At 37.9% G+C, this 21,755-nt stretch overlaps 1 protein-coding gene across 1 annotated transcript in view; it reads left to right on the top strand.

Annotated features, from left to right (window-relative positions):
* Positions 1–21,755, top strand: part of COL25A1 (collagen type XXV alpha 1 chain) — a 494,071-nt gene that overhangs the window by 284,678 nt on the left and 187,638 nt on the right. Inside the window, exon 5 of the mRNA XM_055587935.1 lies at positions 8,704–8,721. Coding sequence (XP_055443910.1) covers positions 8,704–8,721 — 18 coding nt within the window. The remainder of the gene's footprint in view (positions 1–8,703; positions 8,722–21,755) is intronic.

Below are 21,755 nucleotides of genomic sequence, written 5' to 3'. Positions count from 1 at the left end.
TTTGCGATCCTGTGGACACGCCAGGCTTTCCTGTCCTTGGCTGTCTCCTGAGGTTTGCTCAGACTCATGTCTGTTGAGTCAGTGAAGCCATCCAACCATCTTATCCTCTGTCTCCCTCTTCTCCTCTTGCCCTCAGTCTTTTCCAGTATCACAGGTTTTCCAGTGAGTCAGCTCTTCACATCCAGTGGCCAAAGTATTGGAACTCAGCTTCATCTTCCAGTGAATATTCAGGGTTGATCTCCTTTAGGATTGACTGGTTGAATCTCCTTGCAGTCCAAGGGACTCTCAAGAGTCTTCTCCAATACCACAGTTCAAAAGCATCAATTCTTCGGCACTCAGCCTTCTTTATAGTCCAACTTTCACATTCATACATGACTACTGGAAAAACCATAGACTTCCCTGGTGGCTTAGATGGTAAAGCGTCTGCCTACAATGCGGGAGACCCGGGTTTGATCCCTGGGTCGGAAAAATCCTCTGGAGAAGGAAATGGCAACCCACTCCAGTATTCTGGCCTGGAGAATCCCCTGGATGGAGGAGACTGGTTGGCTACAGTCCATGGGGTCTCAAAGAGTCAGACACGACTGAGGGACTTCACTGGAAAAACCATAACTTTGACTAGATGGACCTTTGTCAGCAAAGTAGTGCCTCTGCTTTTGAATATGCTCTAGGTTTGTCATAGCTTTTCTTTTTTTTGAAGTTGTGTGATTGGGAATGTTACCCAGCCTCTCTGAAACTTGGTTTGTTCAACTACAAATGATGGAAATGACCCCTAATTTGTAGGCTTATTGTAACAGAAATGTCATTCTTGGAGCTCTTGGTGTCTTGTGGGAGTACGTAAGTTATAGTTGTTATGATACAGCCCCAAAGACCTTGGTCCCTAAAGTACACAAGCTTCTGGGCTTGCAGAGCCTCTCTGCCTGAATTTTGAAATAGGTTTCCATTTTTAGGGCTCTGTCTCATTGGAGCAAAAAAGCATTATGTGACTCATGTATTATCAATTAGTTGACTCTGCTTTAATTAATTTATTAATGCAAACATGTAAGGCAGCTGCAGAGAGCACGAAGTCCATTTTTTGCACAATATTTAGAAAATTGGGCATTTACATAAATTTAATCAGACTGAGAGATGTTTACAAATTGGCTTCTCATATTATCTGGCACAATCAAAATAGCACACTTTTAAAGATGTAATAAAATTGGAAGAAGCCAAATTATTCATTATATACAATTTAAGAAAAATTTGTTAGGCAGTAGAAATTGCCTTTGTATTCTTTAAAAAGCATGTATTTTCAAAACAGTGGAAGCTGAGCAGGTGTCTCGACTCACATATATTCTATGTGTTTATTGTATCCTATTAAACGTATGTTTGTAAACTTGTCATTTATTTACATCTTCCAGATTCCATGCCAGTTGCTGAAAAAACTTGGAGATGTAGTTTGTTTTAGAAGTTTGATATACATTTATGTCCAAAATTATACATCTTTAAATGGCTTTATAAAATAATACAGCTAAATCCCCAAGCCCAAATATTTTGGTCTGCAAAATTGCAGTTTCCCAACAAACTCAGCTGAGCAGGGATCTCCAGTCTACATGAACCGTGGCCTTCTATAGTTGGTTCTTGACTCTAGAACTCTCCTACCCGTGTCTGTGACAGCCGCATTCCTAGAAATGAGGTGGTGCTTACGTAGAAGGTGAATTCAAAACCCTTATTTATTGAATTTTAAAGAATAGTTTGAAGAATCTTTCAAATTCTTCCAAGTAATTAAAAACACCCTTAATTGAGAAACTTGGAAAATGGAATTCAAATCACTGACCTAGATCTTTGAGTGAATGAATGTACTATGGAAAAAATTTGGTTCTGTTTAAAAATTTCTGCAGTGAATTAGGTATCATGCTCAATATTTTTATGATCAAGACATGGGGCTAGAAAAATGTTGGGAAGTATAGAAAAGTCTCAGGATAGAAAGAATTACTCATAATTCCACCACCAAGAAATAACTACCATTTTCATGTATTCTTCCTCTCTTCCTTCCTCTCTTCCTATCTTCTCCTCCCTCACCTCCTTTCTTGTTTCCTTCATTTTCTCTTTCTTTATTTCCTTCCTTCTTTCTTCATATAGATATATTTACAAATATATGTCTGAATAAATACATATATGTATATACATGTAGAATTATACCCCAGAAAAATATATAATCTGCATTTTATATAATACAATATGAATAAATAAAATATATGAATTGTATAGTTGGAATAACACTGCCTTATCATTGTTGTATCATAAGGAATTAATTGTGCGTGCTAAGTTGCTTCAGTCATGTCTGTCTCTTTGCGGATCCTATGGACTGTAGCCAACCCAACTCCTCTACCCATGGGATTCTCCAGGCAAGAATACTGGAGTGGATTGCCATGCCCTCCTCCAGGGGAACTTCCCCACCCGGGATGGAACCCTCATCTCTTACGTCTCCTGCATTGCAGGCAGGTTCTTTACCACTAGCACCTCCTGGGAAGTCCTAAGGACTAATCATATATAGTCAAATATTTGTATAGAAATAAGTAGACACTGTTTATAATAGCAAAAATTTGAATCAACCTCAGTGGAATATTAAGCATTCAATACATTTAAATATTGTAAAATAATGCATAAATAAAATCCTTATCTTTCTTATGCTCTGTATGTGAAACTTTTAATGACAAAAAATGCAGCTGATAAAATTCTTTACTTTCTTATGTTCCCACTGTGACCATTTAATCATAAGATAAACATAGCATGGTGTTAGAAAAATAATAATGTTTTAAAATTACTGTGGGAAGGACTTAATCTGCTTAAGTATGAGTAAATCTTTAAATAAATCATGTTATTTATTTATAAAAGGTAAACATCATGGAAGAAATCTTCAAAGTTGTGCATGAATTTTGTTTCCTTTACATTGAACCCAACAAAACCATCTCCATGTTCACTCTCACTTTCTCTCTTTTCTCTTTCAAATGAACAAGAAAGACATATCCACCAGGCTTGAGTCTATAGCTATTTATTTTCCTCTTGCGTAGAGTATGACTTTTCCTTCCCAGAATTAAAACCATGGAGGATTAAGTATTTTTCAAAAGAAAAGCTTAAATTGAAATACTCTTATCTAAGTAATATTATGTGACTGTGACTAAGGTAAGAATTATTAATATCTATCCTGCAGGGTAACGCAACAGGCAGTATAAATTATGAATAAGGTTTGTTTCAGCCAAGTGTGTAAGAGTCCTTGGAAGCATGAGTAGTTTACAGACACTGCGAGAATAGGCAGTCTTTGCAAAGCCATTTCTTAATGCACATAATCTGTATTGCTTTATTTCTTCAATTGTTTTTCTCTGTAGTTCATCATTCCCATGTTAATTTGTTTTTAAAATTAATAGACACTTTTTTATCTAAATTTGAATTAGTCGAATGAATTGTTGGTGTTGGTTTTATAGCCCACTTTGAATTGCCATGCTACAATGGTATAGCATTTTATAATTTGCAAAGTCATTTGATATAATATTCTCACATTAATTAGATACAGAGGCTTAATCAAACTAGGGAGTGATTTTTCTTCAAGATATCAGACTCATGCTTTTTGTCCTAAGGCGTATAGGTAGGTGTTTAAACTTCCTCTGACACCCTTGCAGGCTTCTGCCTTAGCTCCATCTCTAGCATCTGAAGAAGATTCCAGTGAGGGAAGAGACTTCCTCTTCAACATAGATGTGTTTATTTGCATAAGCAGAAGCCAAGAGATTAAGAAGTTATATTTTGAAAATACAACTCTGAAATGTAAGGATAGCCGACTCTCTAATGGTTCTCTAAAAATACTGTAACCAATTTGAGGACCAATCCAAAATTCTCACCTTTCAGCAATTCAGTGATTGTCAGGGATTAAATGTGAATAGACTCACAGGATGAGCAAGATTCCTGCTTCCTGGGGCTGCAAATGTAGAGTACACATATTCTGCTTACTGGCACAGGCTTTAGGTCAAACTGCAACTCAGGAAAGGTTAAGGGATCCACTGAGATGGTTCTACATGAGTGCGTGCGTGTGCGTGCAGTTGCTTCAGTCGTGTCTGACTCTGTGCGACCCTAGGGACTGCAGCCTGCCAGGCTTCTGTGTCCACGGTATACTCCAGGCAAGAATACTGGCATGGGTTGCCGTGCCCAGCTCCAGGGGATCTTCCCGACCCAGATATTGAATTCTCGTCTCTTAAGTCTGCCTGCATGGGCAGGCAGATTCTTAACCGCTAGTGCCACCTGGGAAGCTTGATGGTTCCTATGATAGGATTCCAACTCTCAGAATGGCTGCCACCAGAATAATCCTGTTGCCAGCTGAGACAATCTGAAGCTTTACCTGCATGCTTGCTTCATGTGCTTTTTTCTCCTGAAAAGAAAAATAAACTTGACATCTGAATATGTGGATTTGAACCTTTTCGAGAGGTGATGAAGTTACGATGAGTGAGTGAGTGAAGTCCCTCAGTCGTGTCCGACTCTTTGCGACCCCGTGGACCGTAGCCTACCAGGCTTCTCTGTGCATGGGATTCTCCAGGCAAGAATACTGGAGTGGGTTACCATTTCCTTCTCCAGGGGATCTTCCCAACCCAGGGATCGAACCCGGGTCTCCAGAGTTGGAGACAGACGCTTTAACCTCAGAGCCATTACGATAATCATCTTCAAATGATCTTTTTAGACTGCAAAGGTTCGAAAGTGCAAAAGCATAGAAATGATTATTTTAAAGCTTTTTTTTTCCAGTTCAAGACAGTGAAATAAACTGAATCTGAGTATACTAACAGTGATAGTCAAGCTTAGGTTTCTTAATGCTGAGATTCTAAGTTAAGTGCAATTACCTTGAAGCAGAGGGAACACCTTTTAGAGGTTCATGGACAATCATCCTCAAGTTTTTAAAACTGAAAGTAATTTTATTTAAAACTAATCACTGTAAAAATGTATGTGGGTCTGATATCCTAATCAGTATTTCAAAATAAGATGGAATGTGAAAGTACAAATTTTGTGTGCCTGTCTGTGCATGTACTAACGGAAAAATGGCATTTGTCCCATCTGAAAAAGAACAACCCAGAATCACCAGCCATGAAAAAGTATCATGTGGTGAAACTAATTGCCTCAGTCAAAAATCTAAATAACTTGGTTGATTTAGAAAAGGGTGTTAGTACTTTCTGGCAACCATAGCTGTGATAACAGCCTGGCAAAAACTGGTTAATACTGCTCTTTAATTGCCTAAAGTAACAATACATACTCCAGCGATATGTCTTCTCATTTATCACGTTCCATCTTGGTTTACTTGCCTCACGAAACTTTTAACTTGTTTTGAAGACTTTTCTGTCAAGCATCAGCTACTGGCTGATTGTTTTCCGCCATGCTGTTCTGATTACCACGTTTTCAAGTCAGCTTTTCCTGCTGTTTCTTTTTCTTCACGCTGGTGCCTTAGCTGCCTTGAGGGCATTGCACTGAGCTGTTGACGTACAGTAAATCAGCAACTCCATTCTCCATCTTTAAATGTCTGGCCTAAACTTAAGTATTTCTGTGATTTAACTACTTCTCTTGGCATGGCTCCTGATTATGCTAGATTGTACTCTTTGGGGTTTTTATTTATAGAAACATTTTTGATGATTCGCTTGGGGGGAAAAGGTCCTTTTCAGCCATTTTTAAAGATTCAACTTGAAAGTTTTATTTGCCTACCTTCATCATAATTTTTAACTCCTCAGAGTGCATTTTAGAAAACCAAAAGAAATTCACTTTCATTTTTGATTGCTAATAATATTCACTACCTATAAGTTAGAATAGACTTGAAAATGATCCGCTAGTATATGAAAACACTTGTACTACACAGTGGCAACAAAGAAATTCTGAGATACTTCTTTGGATGATTTGTCTGTGAAGAAGTCTTCGTCACATAGTGTCTTGGATCACCAAGGATATTTCCAAGATGCTCTTCTTGGGCTCTTGTCTACTCTCTATGCTCTGCTCTCCATGGGGGAACTTAACACTTCCACACCCTCTGAAACCTCTCCTCCAACACTTCGCTCACTTAGCCAGATGGCTTTGTACCATGACTGCCAGATTCCAGCTGCTAGACTGCTTTCTTATAGGTGTTCACTAGGAGACACCTGGTATTCTACGTGTCTCCAGGTGAATAGCTTGTTGCATCACACTGAGTTAAGGAGACTTGGTGCAGGCAGCCCTGGAATCCTGTGTATGATTTGTAAGACTTGCATTGTGTAAGCCATGTTTTAGGGAGGTTGCCAAATTTGCCGTTTAGTTTGCGTTGTTTTTCTGGGAATCCTCTCTGTCAACCCACTCCTATCTCTCTTTTTCACATTCCCCACCTTGCACATATACACATACATATACACACAGCAAACACACCTCAGATTCATATCTGACATTAGGGTAATCTGAGTTCCCTGGTGCTGTATATGTTCCAGTGCCTATATAAAAGTCAACTTTTTATCTTTACCATCATTTACTATTTGTTCTCACTATCACTCATAAAAAGTTTATAATGCAATGTATATTTGTGTTGTTTATACAAACATTGTGCTATAAGTCATTTGTTAAATGTAATGGCAAAAATGCTAGTTTTTAAAGATAGGCAAGAAAAGCCTGTAATTTGTAAAACAACCATAGGTATGAAAAAATCTCAGCAATGATGCTAAAATATATTCCTTTGAAGAAATTCTTTCTGATTTTAGAGATGTCTACATTTTAGCCTTTACAAAAAGAAAAAAAAAACTATATAAGAGAGGTAATTTATTCTGAGGTTCTATAAAAGGTTCATGGTCACATTTCAGAGTATGCATTAGCTTAAAAGTTTGGAAAGATCAAAAACGTAAAGCATCTAGAGGAAGAGTGATAATGCAAGAGCTTGTGGAAGATCCATATTTATATGTAGATGAACAGGTTCTCCATGCTTAGAGCTGATGTTAAAGCTGTTTGCTACCCTCAAGAACCTTTGCTGACCCAGTTTCTGTACAGGTATCAGTTAGGAGGCTGGGTGCCCTCTGGCCCTAGGTCTTCATCTGGAAGCAGAGAGAAGCTGTTGCAGTCTGGGAGTACCTGGGGAGTTTAGTGCCCACTCAAGTTAAGCATGCTCTGGGACCATGCTGATCTCAGTTAAGTCTGCGTACAGCTCTGAGTTTAAACTTCCAGAGTGAAAGGCAAAATGGCCTGCTGCAAAACATTTGAACTTTGGAATCAGTTTGGATTTAAAGTCTGCCCTTTTCGCCTATAGACTGTGTGATTTTTTAGCTTATTTCTATGAGTCTGTGATCTCCTGGTGGTTCAGACCATAAAGCATCTGCCCGCAATGCGGGAGACCAGGGTTCGATCCCTGGGTCAGGAAGATCCCCTGGAGAAGGAAATGGCAACCCACTCTAGTACTCTTGCCTAGAAAATTCCATGGATGGAGGAGCCTGGTGGGCTACAGTCCATGAGGTTGCAAAGAGTCGGATGCGACTGAGCGACTTCACTTTTCTATGAGTCTCAGTTTCTTCATTTATAAAAGGCAGGACAGTTATAATAAATGGAATAACACATCCAAATTTGCCTGGGACTATAAGGAATGAATGACTGGTATTCTCTTATCCCTCTGCATCACTAGAGTCAGGGGTGGGGTGAGTCACATCCACAGTAGCTTGGTATAACTTCCCTTCCTGGTTTGATAGATGAAATCTAGACAGAGCTCTTGGATCTGTTCTATCACCAGTCAGTTAGAGAACATGTGCCTAGAGGAATTCCAAGTCTGAAGAGAAGCTGAAAGAGAAAGAAAGAAAGCCTTCTTTGGGAATTGTATTAGCTCCTTGTTTTTTTTGTGTAATACTCAGTGGCATACAGGTGATATAATGAGATTATACATTATTTGCTTTTTAAGATTCCCTAATTCAGTGTGAACTTTTTCTTTCATCTCATCTATACAAAATCCAATTGGAGATTTGAAGAAGGTGATATATAATCAATACTTTTATTCACAGGTGATTTTCCTTTAGTAAGAAGCACTTGCAATTATGCTGTTCTGAAATTTTTATTAGTTTAAGCAACAAGAAAGTGACGTTCAAAATAAATCTGATTGACCAGAGGTTACATAATCTTGTTTGTATGAGGAGTTATGATGCACTTTAATTGAGCCAAAGACCTCTCATATTCTTTTAAAATGCCCTTAGGTTGGATTATGCAGAGTAAAAGATAGATGTTTATTTTTTAATAGACTTAAAATATTATTGAAACAATGAGAAATGTAAAGAGTTGGTGAATTCTAAAATTAAACAGCTGCCTCTTTTTTCTTCTCTCTGTGCCATCTCTGAATATGTAGCTGATAATAATAATGTTCTAGAAGATCCTCCCTTTATGTAACCGATTCATTATTATCATGTGAGATGTATTTCACCCTTTGCCTTTTCTTTCTCCATTTTAATTCTAGAGCATAGTAAAACTCTTGAGTCATTTTGGAGTTACCTATAACAGATCATAACATCAAGATTTTAGATAAATAGCATAGAGTAAAAATATTAAGAAATAACTTTATTAAAACACAAAGTGAAATTGTAGTTAGGTATTATTATTTTCAGAAGTATTTTGAAAACATGTTCAGAACTAGTTTAAGTTTTGATACTGAAAATACTCACTTAAGAAGCAATTTTGTAACTATTTTCCTTTCTTTCTCCTTTTCAATTGCAGGGTCAGCCTGGTCCTCAGGTAAGTGAACACTTTTTCTTCTCACAAATTAATTTCACTTTAAGATTTTTCCAGCCTAGAGGTTTTGCAATTCTTTTCAAAGCATATAAAAAAGCTATGAACCAGTAATCATGATACCACCCAGTAGACCAAATATTTCCCAGGAGTAAATCTTTGGGGCCTCTTCAGGATTGTGTGAGTCATATCAGCTGTTGGGCCAGATGGCAAGTTTAACAATGTACTATCATATAAAGCAAGACTCTTTAATAGATCTGAGACAGTGCCACAGGGCACTGTAATGTAAGAAAATGTAAGAAATGTAAGAAAATGTAAGATGTAATGTAAGAAAAAATGACTTAGTAGTAGATGTTGAGTAGGAACTGGTTGGCATTAGGTATTGATTCATCATTACTAATACATTGTTGTCAGTCCCCACAGACTGATTATTTAGATTGCCATCCTATCAACTAATTTTGATTTATTATAGATAGATATTTAATTTGTTCTGCATTTCCTTTTTTTAAACTTTTTTAAAAATTTTATTTTTAATTGGGAGAAAATTACTTTAATGTTGTGTTGGTTTCTACCGTACAGCAGTGAAAATCAGTCATAATTAAATATATATCAACTCCCTCCCCTCCCTACATTTTCAATATAAACTAACTGCTGAAGATATGATTTATCATTATGAATGCAGTCAACAGACAATCTTTTGAGCCCTAAATCATAGTGAAGAAAATGAGGAAATATTAGGAAGGGGAGGAATGTGTATAAAGATGAAACACACAGAAGAAGAGAGTTGTCAGAAATGAACAGTCAATAAAAAACCCTCAATATTAGCAATTATTGTAGTCAGTAGGAAACCAGAGAGAAGGAAATGCCATTATTAATGTTTTACCTCTAACACCATAATACCTGTAAATAAAATAGTTATTTATTGAGTTCCCTTTTCATGTTTTTCCCCTCGATATGCTGAATACTTTTTCTGTCCTAGATTGTTTCCTAAATAAGTGATTTTCCCAAATAAGTGGAGCCAATGCCACAAACTGTCTATTATGTGCTGATTCTCCTACTAGACCATGATAATATATTTATTTTTTATGAGCTCTGAATATAAGGATATCTAACAAAACAAACAAAAACCCCCCTGGTAGAATATTCCTTTTCACACTACTCATGAGAAATATCTTGAGAAGTAATTAATTTATATTCACTCATTATTCACAATAATGAATACTCTCATTATTTATAATTTTCACTTTTAAAAAAATATTTATTGGAGTATAGTTGATTTACAATATTGTGTTAGTTTCAGGTGTACAGAAAAGTGAATCAGTTATACATATACACATATCCAGTCTTTTTTAGATTATTTTCCCACATATACCATTACAGAGTACTGAGCAGAGTTCCCAGTGCTATATGACAGATCCTTATTAGTTATATATTTTATAGATAGTAGTATGTAGTATAGTAGTATGCCATTGATCTAAGTTCAAACCAGTCAATCCTAAATGAAATCAACCCTGAATGTTCTTTGAAAGGACTGAAGCTGAAGCTCCAATACTTTGGCCACCTGATGCAAAGAGCTGACTCATTGGAAAAGACCCTGATGTTGGGAAAGATTGAGGGCAGGAGAAGGGGGCAACAGAGAATGAGATGGTTGAATGGCATCATCGACTCAATGGACATGGGTTTGAGCAAACTCTGGGAGAAGTGAAGAACAGGGAAGCCTGGCATACTGCAGTCCTGGGGTTGCAGAGTTGGACATGACTGAGTGGCTGAACAACATAATGTATATGTCAGTTCCAGCCTCCCAATTTATTCCTCCTTCCTTTACCCCTTGGTAAACACAAGTTTGTTTTCTATGTCTGTGACTCCTGTTTTGTAAATAAGTTCACTTTTACCCTTCTTTTTTAGATTCCACATGTAATGACATTATATGATGTTTGTCTTTCTATGTCTGTCTTACTTCACTCAGTATTACAACCTCTGGGTCCATCTGTGTTGCTGCAAATGGCATTACTTTGTTCTTAATTTTCACTCTTATGTTCTAAGTAATCTCAGGCTAATTACTAGAGGAAAAAAACCCATGAAAGAAAGTCATAGTTTCTTCCCTAAATTCGAAACTGCTACATTATAATGAGATGAAAACAAAGTGAAAGTTGCTTTGCATGCTTTATTTTATTTAATGCTTACAACAGCCCTGAAAGTAATATTATCCTAGATCTAGATCTAAGAGATATGTATTTTTGATCTCTTCTTATTCTGTATATATGCTAGGTTCCCCAGGTGGTGCAGTGGTAAAGAATTTGCCTGCCAATGCAGGAGACGCTAGAGATACAGGTTCAGTCCCTGAGTCAGGAAGATCCCCTGGAGTAGAAACTGGCAACCCACACCAGTAATCTTGCCTGAAAAATTCCATGGACAGAGGAGCCTAGTGGGCTACAGTCACTGGGATCGCAAAGAGTTGGATGTGACTGAACACATATGTACCTTCTGTATATATCCTTATCTATATATGTATCTGTGTCTGTGAACCTGTGAGAACTATGTACACACACAACCTATGAGAACCTATGAGAAACAGTGCAGAGCTTGCCTTAGAACTGCCCTGCTGCAGGGCAGGAAAACTAATGCATTTAATCACTAATTTCCCATTCTTCATTGGTGAAAGCTGTACCTGGGTGTTAACTCCCTGGCACTTCTGGCCTACCCTAGAAGGTATAACACATTCCAGCTGTTCAAGGAATGCAGGAAGCCGTAAGAACATATGGGACCTGCATTCTAGCACAGTCTTGGAGAGAGGCAGCGGCGTGTGTTGGCACCTACATCTGCTACAACACTCAAGTCCAGTGTCCTATAGACGAAATAGAGAGGAAAACTCAGATAGGGCTATAAGGACTTAGAAAACTGGACAGAAAGACAGCATGAAAAGCATGAGACATTAGAGAGGATAACTATAAAAGAAGAACATGGGAAAAAAAGAACATGGTCATAACAAATTTTGAATGCACAGCCATAGTGAATGAGCAGATGAAGGATGATAAACCAGTACAGGAAGCCAAGAATAGTCAGAACCAGGAACATCTATGGAGGGATCATGGTAGCTGAAATTTGAAAGTGTTTCGTGGCACTTTAAGAAGCCAAGAGATACCCCCACATTGTCTTTCTACACCATAGGCAAAGAGTTTTGTTGCTACGTCTCCAAGGAAAAGTCTGACCTTCTTCTTATTCCTACATCATTATAGTATTTTTCAAAAGAAACTTCCAATTTTAGATTTTAAATTAGAGAATTATTAATGAAGTTTTCACGTAGTACTAGATGATTATTAACTGCTTGTTACTCATATACAAATGTTTATGTCAATTAGCGTTTTCTTGCATAGGTTGAACATTGCCACATGATCTTATTCACATTGTTGTATGATGTAAAACTCTTAGAAAAACTCAGTACTCTTTCTTTGCTATCACACATTATTTAATAAGGACTTCCAGATTAATAGGGTTTTATTTTGCAGACCAGTGGTAAAAAGGGAAAATATCTTATCATCAAGGAGTTCTGATCGTCTTTCTAAAATTGAAGACGGCTTGGATGGACTTAGATTGTTAAAAAATTGCAAAGACTAGAAAGCTAAATAGCAGTGAACTCTGTTACAGTAACAGTACAAAATTGAATACGAAAATAGACCTTAGGGAAAAGAGGTGAATCTATGCATTTACCTAAATGGGTGAGAAAATGGTTCTTGACAAGGGAAATGAGATGGTGAAAGGATATTAGAAAGAAAAAATAAAAAAGGCAGTTCTAGCAGCTGTGGTTAAGATAGGAAAAGAGGCAGGGGAATGAATGAAGAGGATATTGCTGTGAATCCACTGAATCAGAGGAAATCAAATCCTTGGGGAGGAAAAGGGATGGGTTAGAGTAAATAATGTCACAGAAACTTGAAAAAAGCAATTGGGTAGAAAAAGAAAAAAAAATAACGTGACAACAGAGTAAAGGAAGAAAGAAGGGGAAGAAATGAGAAAACAGACAGATGAACATTTATATTTCAAACTAAAGGTAGTGGGAGTTATTCAGGGGTGGGGCAAAGTTAATCTGTTGAAATGAAAGTCACCCTGATATTTTGTATTAATCCATATTGACATAATTCAGTTCAATAACTCGTGTCTATTTTGCCTCTATTAGGTACAAGGCTGTGAAATTGTAGTGAACAAGACAGACTCAGTCTCTGTTGTTTTGGTAGTTCTTTTAATAATAATAGTCAAGTAGAGTGTCAAAGTTCTGTCAGTTCTGCAGACCCGCCATTCTGAGGATGACTTTAATCATACCTGCGAGTCCTACTCTGTGTTTGCACATCTGGTTAGTCCCCAGGTTCTGTTGGGACTTTGACATGAGGCATTTAAGAAAGCCTTTTTCCTACACACACAGGTGAACCATCATCAGTGCCACTGCTCCGAGTGTGGCCCTCGTGCCATGCCTTAGTCCTAATAATGGGATTCTGCCCAGATCCAGGCACCCCGTTCTGATGACTTGAGTCCTTTCCCAGCTCCACGTGTCTACACTGTTTTTCCATTATCATCTTCATCCAAGGTCCTCCTTTTCCTTTCCTCTCTACTGCTGGGCTGCCCTGCTGGCTCAGCGGTAAAGAATCCACCTGCAATGCAGAAGATGAAGGAGATGTGGGGTTTGATCCCTGGGTTGGAAATGGCAACCCACTCCAATATCCTTGCCTGGAGAATCCCATGGACAGGGAGCCTGGTGGGCTACAGTCCATAGAGTTGCAAAGAGTCAGACACGACGGAAGCGACTTAGCCCCCACGCACCATGGGTGTTAAGTCATGGTGTGTATACTCTGTGCAGCCTTGCTAATGGCTGACTGAACAGGTCGATGCCTCCAGCTCACTGCCTCCTTGACAGGACTCTCCATTTCTATTTCTCTTGACCCTGAATCCCTCTTGCCATTCTGCACACTGCGCAGACATGCCTGTTGCCTGGCCTGTCACTGCTGCAAAGGAGCTGAGTCCAAAAAGTAGACATTTAGGTTTTCCTATGCCTGTAGTGGAATCATCAAGGGGGAATTAAGTGTAGCATCAATCAGTATCAACTTATATATGTTTTCCAGACAAAGTTTTTCTATCATGGTTCTTATTATGTCATTCTTCTGACTCACAAACTTTAAATCTCAGGATGATTACCATTTAGACTGCAGTAAAATCCTCCTCTCTAGCTGCGGTGCGTGGTCTTTTCATTGCAGTGGCCCTTCTTGTGGAGAACAGGCTCTAGGGTGCATGGGCTCAGTAGCTGTGACTCCTGGGCAGTAGAGCACAGGCTCAGTAGTTGTGGTGCATAGGCTTAGTTGCTCCACAGCATGTGGGATCTTCCCGGATCAGGGATTAAACCTAGTCTCCTGCATTGACAGGTGGATTCTTTACCACTGAGCCACCAGGGAAGCCCCTAGCCCACTGATTTTTAATTAATTTTCTTCCTGGGCACGATGCTTCATCCAAACTGAATCAAACCATTAATTCTCTTCTCTTCAAGTCTGTTTTCCTTCATTTGTCTTTTCTTAAACCAGTATTTTCTCCAGAACTGCTTCCCTCTCAGTACCTAGATACACTCAGATTCTACACACCCAAATAGGATAACCCTTCATGCTTACATGTTACTTCTTCCATCAAGATGTTGTTACTTCCCTTAGCTGAATATAATTTTTCCCTTTTGCTGATTCCACACAGCATTTTATCCTGTACAGCTTTTTATATTACTTTATGTTTTAAAACAGAGAGAATGTAGACAGTTAATCCAGACAGATCGTAAATCAAATCCTAGCTCTACCACTTACAAGCTCTGTGATCTTGGGAGAGTTACTCAATCGCTGTGAGTCTCATTTCCCCCATCTGTAAAGCAGAGATGATAAAATCCTATTTCAGTGGAGGGTGTGAGGGTTAAACATGTATATAACTTTTTTCTTTTTTTAATGTATTTATTTTTTAATTGAAGGATAACTGCTTTACAGAATTTTGTTGGTTTCTGCCAAACGTCAACTTTTAACACAACGTCTACTACGTGCCAGGCACTCAGTATATGTTAATTCCCTCCCTCCCTTTTCCTCTTTCTATTTTATCATAATCATTTATAAACATCTTTTCTTTTTTGTTACTAGCTTTGATGATTCTCAGGAGTGGAATCCATGCTTTCTTCAGTCTTTAGTGTCCTCTATAACATCTAACTCAGTTCCTTGTATGTAGTCAAAGTTCAACAAATCTTACTGAGTCACAAGTGGTATATACAAGAGCTTAAGGAAAAGGAAGCTGAGGAGGAGAGAAAACTTTCAGCTTTTCATAATTCTAAGAGCACCAGGCAGTAATACCATCTGTTATCAATTATACCATGTAAAACTGGTCTGAGGTTTCTAAGCTCTGAGATCTTTCTGAACATTTATTGTTGTTAATATCTAACATCCACGTGGTTGGAAGGGCTTCGATGCCTTTGTTTCCTTTCATTATAGTCATTTATTCATGTTGATATTTAATTTTTGGTGAAAATAAACAAATAGCAGTAGCCCAGGGCTATACTTATGATGTGTAATTATATTTTGTAGCCATTTATGTGTAGGGTTCAAAGCCCGGATTTAATTTTTAACAATCAGGACAGCTATAGAAAGTGGTTCATGGTGGTTGCAACATGGCATTGCTTAAGCAATAATATTCTCCCATTAATAATAATTTAATACAAATTGTAGGAACTAGTTGTTTTTTTAAAAACAAAAACCTTCTCAAGATTCTGTCTTGCACACTTTATAAAATATATCGGCCTTCTCTTCACCCTGAATAACTCCATCAGCATAGTCAGTAGAGGATAATGAAACAGTGGAATCATTACATTAATGAAAGGTACCCCTTCTATGACAAGGGCATTTCTTTTGCATAAGCTCTGTAGAAGTATAAAACCCTCCTTGTAACTCCCCTTTGGAATTGCATGTGAACATAAAGGAGATACAATTCCCTTAGGAATTTGGAAGACTAAAGCTGCGTGCATGGTGTAATTCTGTATTACTCACTGAGAAAAAAATGCAAGAGAAAAACCGCAAGCAAATACCATTAGACAACTGCACATGGACGCGTGTGCCTTCCATTTGTACTGGTTCAGATGCACTAGAAAAGAAATGGAAGATGTCACTTTGCCTTTTTCCCCAAACTCTTTTTTACTTCTTGTTGTTTTTTTTTTTTTGCTTTGACATTGTCATTGCCATTTCACAACATTTTACTAAAATTTACAAAAATAAAGCTGCATGTGCCTTGTAAGGAATTATTCCTGAAAAAAAAAAAATACTATCTTTGGGGACAGTATTTAACTTTTTGCTCATATGTTTTAAATTATACTGTAAGCTCCTTCTAAGCTAACACTTTAGCAATTCCTATATTTCATGTTTGTGTTTTAGTCCAGGCTTTGTCAGATCCATATAGTCTGACTTGGGGGCAGGGGGAAAATGTATTCATTCTCCAAGAAATCTGAAATGCATGTGTCTGTGCCTGCATGTGTGTATGCATGCATGTGCATGTGTGTGTACATGTGTACAGAGTCTTTTACTCACTATACAACTGTCAAATTAGTAATGTATCCTATTCTGAATAAACTATATTAGAAATGATAAAGTATTATCATGCCCCATTAGCTACACTTTATGTGGTGATTGTGTGATAAAGAGAATGATTATAAAAGTCTTAAGATTAAGACTTTTGAGGTATTTTATTAAGTAAATGGTTAACATGACATGAAAGACCCCATTGTACTCCAAATAGCTTATACCATTAAGAGTACACATAACAGCTTATTTATTGTACTATAACCATATTTCTTTATTTTTTTTTTTTGCCAAAAACTGTAATGTTTTATTTTACTACAATAAAGATTATATCAAATATCCCCAGAATCTGGACCAAAGTACATAAGAATTATTTTGACAAAATACAAAGTAGGCAGTCATATTGTAATTTTTTGCATCAGTCATCTTGGTAAAATGCAAAGTACCTTCAGAATAATATAAAAACCTAACATATCAGCTCTGCCATTTAATACTTAAAGGTTACAGAAAAAAAATCTCCTAAACAATGTGACGTACAGCTTCTTCAACTGAAAAACTGAATCATAGTCCTCATCTTGCAAGGTTGTTGGAAGGTTATAAACAATGTGGGTAAAATGTCTGATTTTGAATGCCCACTGTTATTCTTAGGCTGTGGTCTTTCATTAGGTAAACCTGAGAATTCATACTTAGGTGCATCTGGCTACTTCATGTAACTCTCCATAAAAAAAAAAATAGTGAATATTTCAATAATAATTTGCAGATTGCATTTTAACATAGAAAGATGGCTTTTTAAAAAAATATTTATTGAATTGCAATCAAAGAGAAGTGTGTTGTTCACCATGTGGCACTCAGAGAGATACGGCACTCCGATTCCCCTTCCAGAAAGGACTTGCTGCCCAGCTGTGAAGGATGTAGTGCCCTCTCAGCCTCCAGCTGGTAGTCCATCAGAGGCTGCCTCCATCTTCCAGCTGATGTCACACCACCTGTAGGGTGGCCCCCAGCCAATGACTGAGCCAGACAATGGCAGCTAAGGGCATGCTCTTCTTGCAGCAGCTTCCAGCCACCGACTGAACAAAGCAGAGATACAAAGGTCTGCCATTTCTACTCAGCGCAGCATCCCTCGACTGGGCATGCTGTGCTCTGACCTGCCGCTTGGCTGGCAAACACTTTTCTAGGCTGGCACACAAGCTAACAGCACTCTCTGCCCACTCCTGCTCCTCACGCCCATTCACGGGTTCTCTCCCCAATAAATATTTCACTCTTCTAACTACCCCAGCATCTGCTTCCAGAGAACTCAAATTGTGACACCTAGCTCTTTCAGAGATTTATGTTATGAAACAACAGTAACAACAACAAACCCAGACAGAAGAATCAATGGAAATGTGGTTCTTCATTGCTTCGTTGAGGTAACATTACCTCAAAGTTTAATGTTACCTTAGGATTGTTTCCTACTGAAATTAGTTGAAGAAAATTTACTGCCATCTTTGTATTTTGTTTTCTTTTTTTTTTTTTTTTTTTTTTGACAGTGCTAATAGGATTTTATTTTATTTTATTTTATTTTTTAAATTTTATTTTATTTTTAAACTTTATAAACTGTATTAGATTTCTACTAAAGTGAAAGTGAAAGTGAAGTTGCTCAGTCATGTCCGACTCTTTGCAACTTCGTGGAAGGTAGCTACCAGGCTCCGCCGTCCACGGGATTTTCCAGGCAAGCATACTGGAGTGGGCTGCCATTTCCTTCTCCAGTTTCTACTAAACATATTCCTTTTAATTCTACCTGCATAAAGGTGAATAACACATAATCTTTCATGAATAATTAATCCAACACGGATTTGCATATGTAGAAACTGTTATCATTCTCCAAACTCACTTATTTTTGTGTCTCAATTTTTAATACAATGTTGATATATAGAAAATGTACAATAAGGTTTTGTTGAATAAATGTATTTAACAATTTAGATTTAAAACTATTTTTATATTCTCTTGATGACATGACTGAAAGAACTGAAAATATCAGCTTTAACAGTCCATTTTAAAAGCAGCATATGGAATACATTGAATAGGTTAGGGGGACGGGCTCCATGAAGACACCTGGGTTTACACCTTGGTCTACCACTTACCAGCCGCATGACTTTGGCCAAGTTATGTTTTTCCTCAAGTTTTTCAATGTAATATAAGGGTGATTGGTTTGACTTACTACGTGATTTAATGAAGCACTTAAAACAGAGTAGGCACACATAAAGGTTATTATTAAATCTAAACACTTTCATGAGTGTCAGTATTAAATTTAAACACCTTCACGGGCTTCCCTGATGGCTCAGACAGTAAAGAACCTGCCTGCACTGCCATCAGGAAGTCTACAAACAATAAATGCTGGAGAATGGGTGGAGAAAAGGGAACCTTCTTACACTATTGGTCAGAATGCAAGCTAGTACAGCCACTAGAACAGGGAGGAGATTCCTTAAAAAACTGGAAATAGAATGGCCGTTCAACCTATCAGTCCCACTGCTGGGCATACACACTGAGGAAATCAGAGTGGAAAGAGACACATGTACCCCAGTGTTCGTTGTAGCACTGTTTTACGATACCTAGGACATGGAAGCAACCTAGATGTCCATGGACAGACGAATGGATAAGGAAGTTGTGGTACATATATACAATGGAATATAACTCAGCTATTTAAAAAAATGCATTTCAGTCAGATGTAATGAGGTGGATGAAATTGGAACCTATTATACTGAGTAAAGTTAAGTCAGAAAGAGAAACACCAATGCAGTATATTAACGCATATATATGGAATTTAGAAAGATGGTAATGATGACCCTATATGCAAGACAGCAAAAGAGATACAGATGTGAAGAACAGACTTTTGGACTCTGTGGGAGGTGAGGGTGGGATGATTTGAGAGAATAGCACTGAAACACATATATTACCATGTGTAGAATAGATGACCAGTGCAAGTTCAGTGCATGAAGCAGGGCACTCAAAGCCAGTGCTCTGGGACAACCCAGAGGCTTGGGATGGGGAGGGCGGTGGGAGGGGGTTCAGGATGGGAGGATGCATGTGCACCCGTGGCTGATTCATATGATGTCTGGCAAAAACCACCATAATATTGTAAAGTAATTAGCCTCCGATTAAAATAAATAAATTAATTTTTTAAAAGAAAAAAAAAAAAGAATCTTTTTGCAATGCAGGAGACCCAGGTTCAATCCCTGGGTCAGGAAGATTCCAGTATTCTTGCCTAGAGAATTCCATGGACAGAGGAGCCTGGTGGGCTACAGTCCATGGGGTCTCAGAGTCGAGCTTGACTGAGTGACTAACACACACACAGACACCTTCATACATACCTTCTTATATAGGCATTCATACTGAGACAGAGCCATGAAGATATATTACCCTTGATACTTCTTATGATGGATATATATCCAGTAGAATCAGATCAGATCAGATCAGTCGCTCAGTCGTGTCCCACTCTTTGCAACCCCATGAATCGCAGCACGCCAGGCCTCCCTGTCCATCACCAACTCCCAGAGTTCACTGAGACTCACGTCCATCGAGTCAGTGATGCCATCCAGCCATCCTATCCTCTGTCGTCCCCTTCTCCTCTTGCCCCCAATCCCTCCCAGCATCAGAGAATAATGGCCTCCAAAGGTAGAGGTTTAGGATAGTAGTTTAATCTTAAGTAATTCATGAAAAATGATTATCACTGTTAGATATACTTATTGTATAGATTCTCTATCTGAAATAAACATTTATGTGCACATTTGTGTATCTAATTCTTTCTAAAGATTTCAAAAAGCTTTAGTTAGAAATATCGTTCTTCATAGTATTTTATAATATTAACTTATCCCAAACAAGGGCAAGGTATATAAAATGTACGGATATCAGTTATATCTCATATTGCTATATAAATTTAATTCAGTCCCAGTCCAAGACCCAAGAGGACTTTTTAAGAAATTTAGCAAGCTAGTTCTACAATTCATTTGAAAGAGAAAGGGACCCTAGTGACCATGAATATTTTGAAATGAAAAATGTGGGACAACTTTCCCTGCTAGATATTGGAGCCCTGAGTCTACAGTAGAGACTTAGTTTGCAACACTCTGTAAGACTTCTGCTCCTGTTTGTGGTGAAACGACTGGGTCCAGATTTAGCCTCCTCCCTATACAATTAAATCACTAGAAAAAAATATGTAAAATAATAGTTTTAAGGCACTGGACAACAGGCAGCACAGAGAAGGAAGACAAACAAGGTGAACCTTATGACTGCTTGAGCATACTGCCTGGAGAGAATTTCTCAGCTGCAGCACAGAAAGGAGCACCTAAACAGAGTGGGCTCTGACCTTGGAGGAGGTTAAGGCAGTTGGAATTTTGGGGTCAGGCTAGAGAGCAAAAAGCCATATGGGAAGAGCTCAGAAGATATGTAGAGAGTCCCCACTGAGAGCTCAGCTCATCAGTACATGTGTGTCTTAGCTTAGTTGCTGCAACAGAATGCTACAGACTGGGTGGCTTAAACAGCAAACTTTTATTTCTCTATAGCCCTTATTTTGTAGTAATTTTAAGTAGAGTAGGGCTTCCCTGGTGGCTCAGTGATAAAGAATCCTCCTGCCAATGCAGGACACCCGGGTTTGATCCCTGGGTCAGGAAGATCCCCTGGAGAAGGAAAGGACAACCCACTCCAGTACTCTTGCCTGGAAAATCCCATGGACAGAGGAGCCTGGTGGGCTATAGTCCATGGGGTTGCAAAAGAGTCAGACACAACTTAGTGCCCAAAGAAGAACAATAATCTATAAAAATACCAAATTGATGTCGTATACCTGAAACTAATATAATATTGTAAATTAAATAAAAACTTTAAAAAATTTTTAAAAGAAATATTGTTCTTAGTGAATTAAAACTAATTTAGTTTGAAGTGTTTCAAACTTTATGAATTTTATAAATGTTCTCAAGTTTATTATATATACATATGTAATTTCTCATATATGTCTATGAATTTCTTATCCTATGAGAATTCTTTTTTTTTCCTATGAGAATTCTTAATAGCTAAATTTATTTTCTTTCTATGTATCTCCAGTCATATTTCTTTTTTTTTTAATTTTATTTTATTTTTAAAATTTACATAATTGTATTAGTTTTGCCAAATATCAAAATGAATCCACCACAGGTATACATGTGTTCCTCATCCTGAACCCTCCTCCCTCCTCCCTCCCCATTCCATCCCTCTGGGTCGTCCCAGTGCAGCAGCCCCAAGCATCCAGTATCGTGCATCGAACCTGGACTGGCAACTCGTTTCATACATAATATTTTACATGTTTCAATGCCATTCTCCCAAATCTTCCCACCCTCTCCCTCTCTCACAGAGTCCATAAGACTGTTCTATACATCTGTGTCTCTTTTGCTGTTTTTTCCAGTCATATTTCAATTGATATCACATTTTTATACAAAATATAAATTGTGAATTGTGTAGAGATTA

The sequence above is a fragment of the Bubalus kerabau genome, chromosome 7, assembly GCF_029407905.1.
Source record: "Bubalus kerabau isolate K-KA32 ecotype Philippines breed swamp buffalo chromosome 7, PCC_UOA_SB_1v2, whole genome shotgun sequence".
Classification (NCBI taxonomy): domain Eukaryota; kingdom Metazoa; phylum Chordata; class Mammalia; order Artiodactyla; family Bovidae; genus Bubalus; species Bubalus kerabau.
The sequence above is the reverse complement of the archived record's forward strand: the minus strand, read 5'-3'. Positions and strand labels throughout refer to the sequence as shown.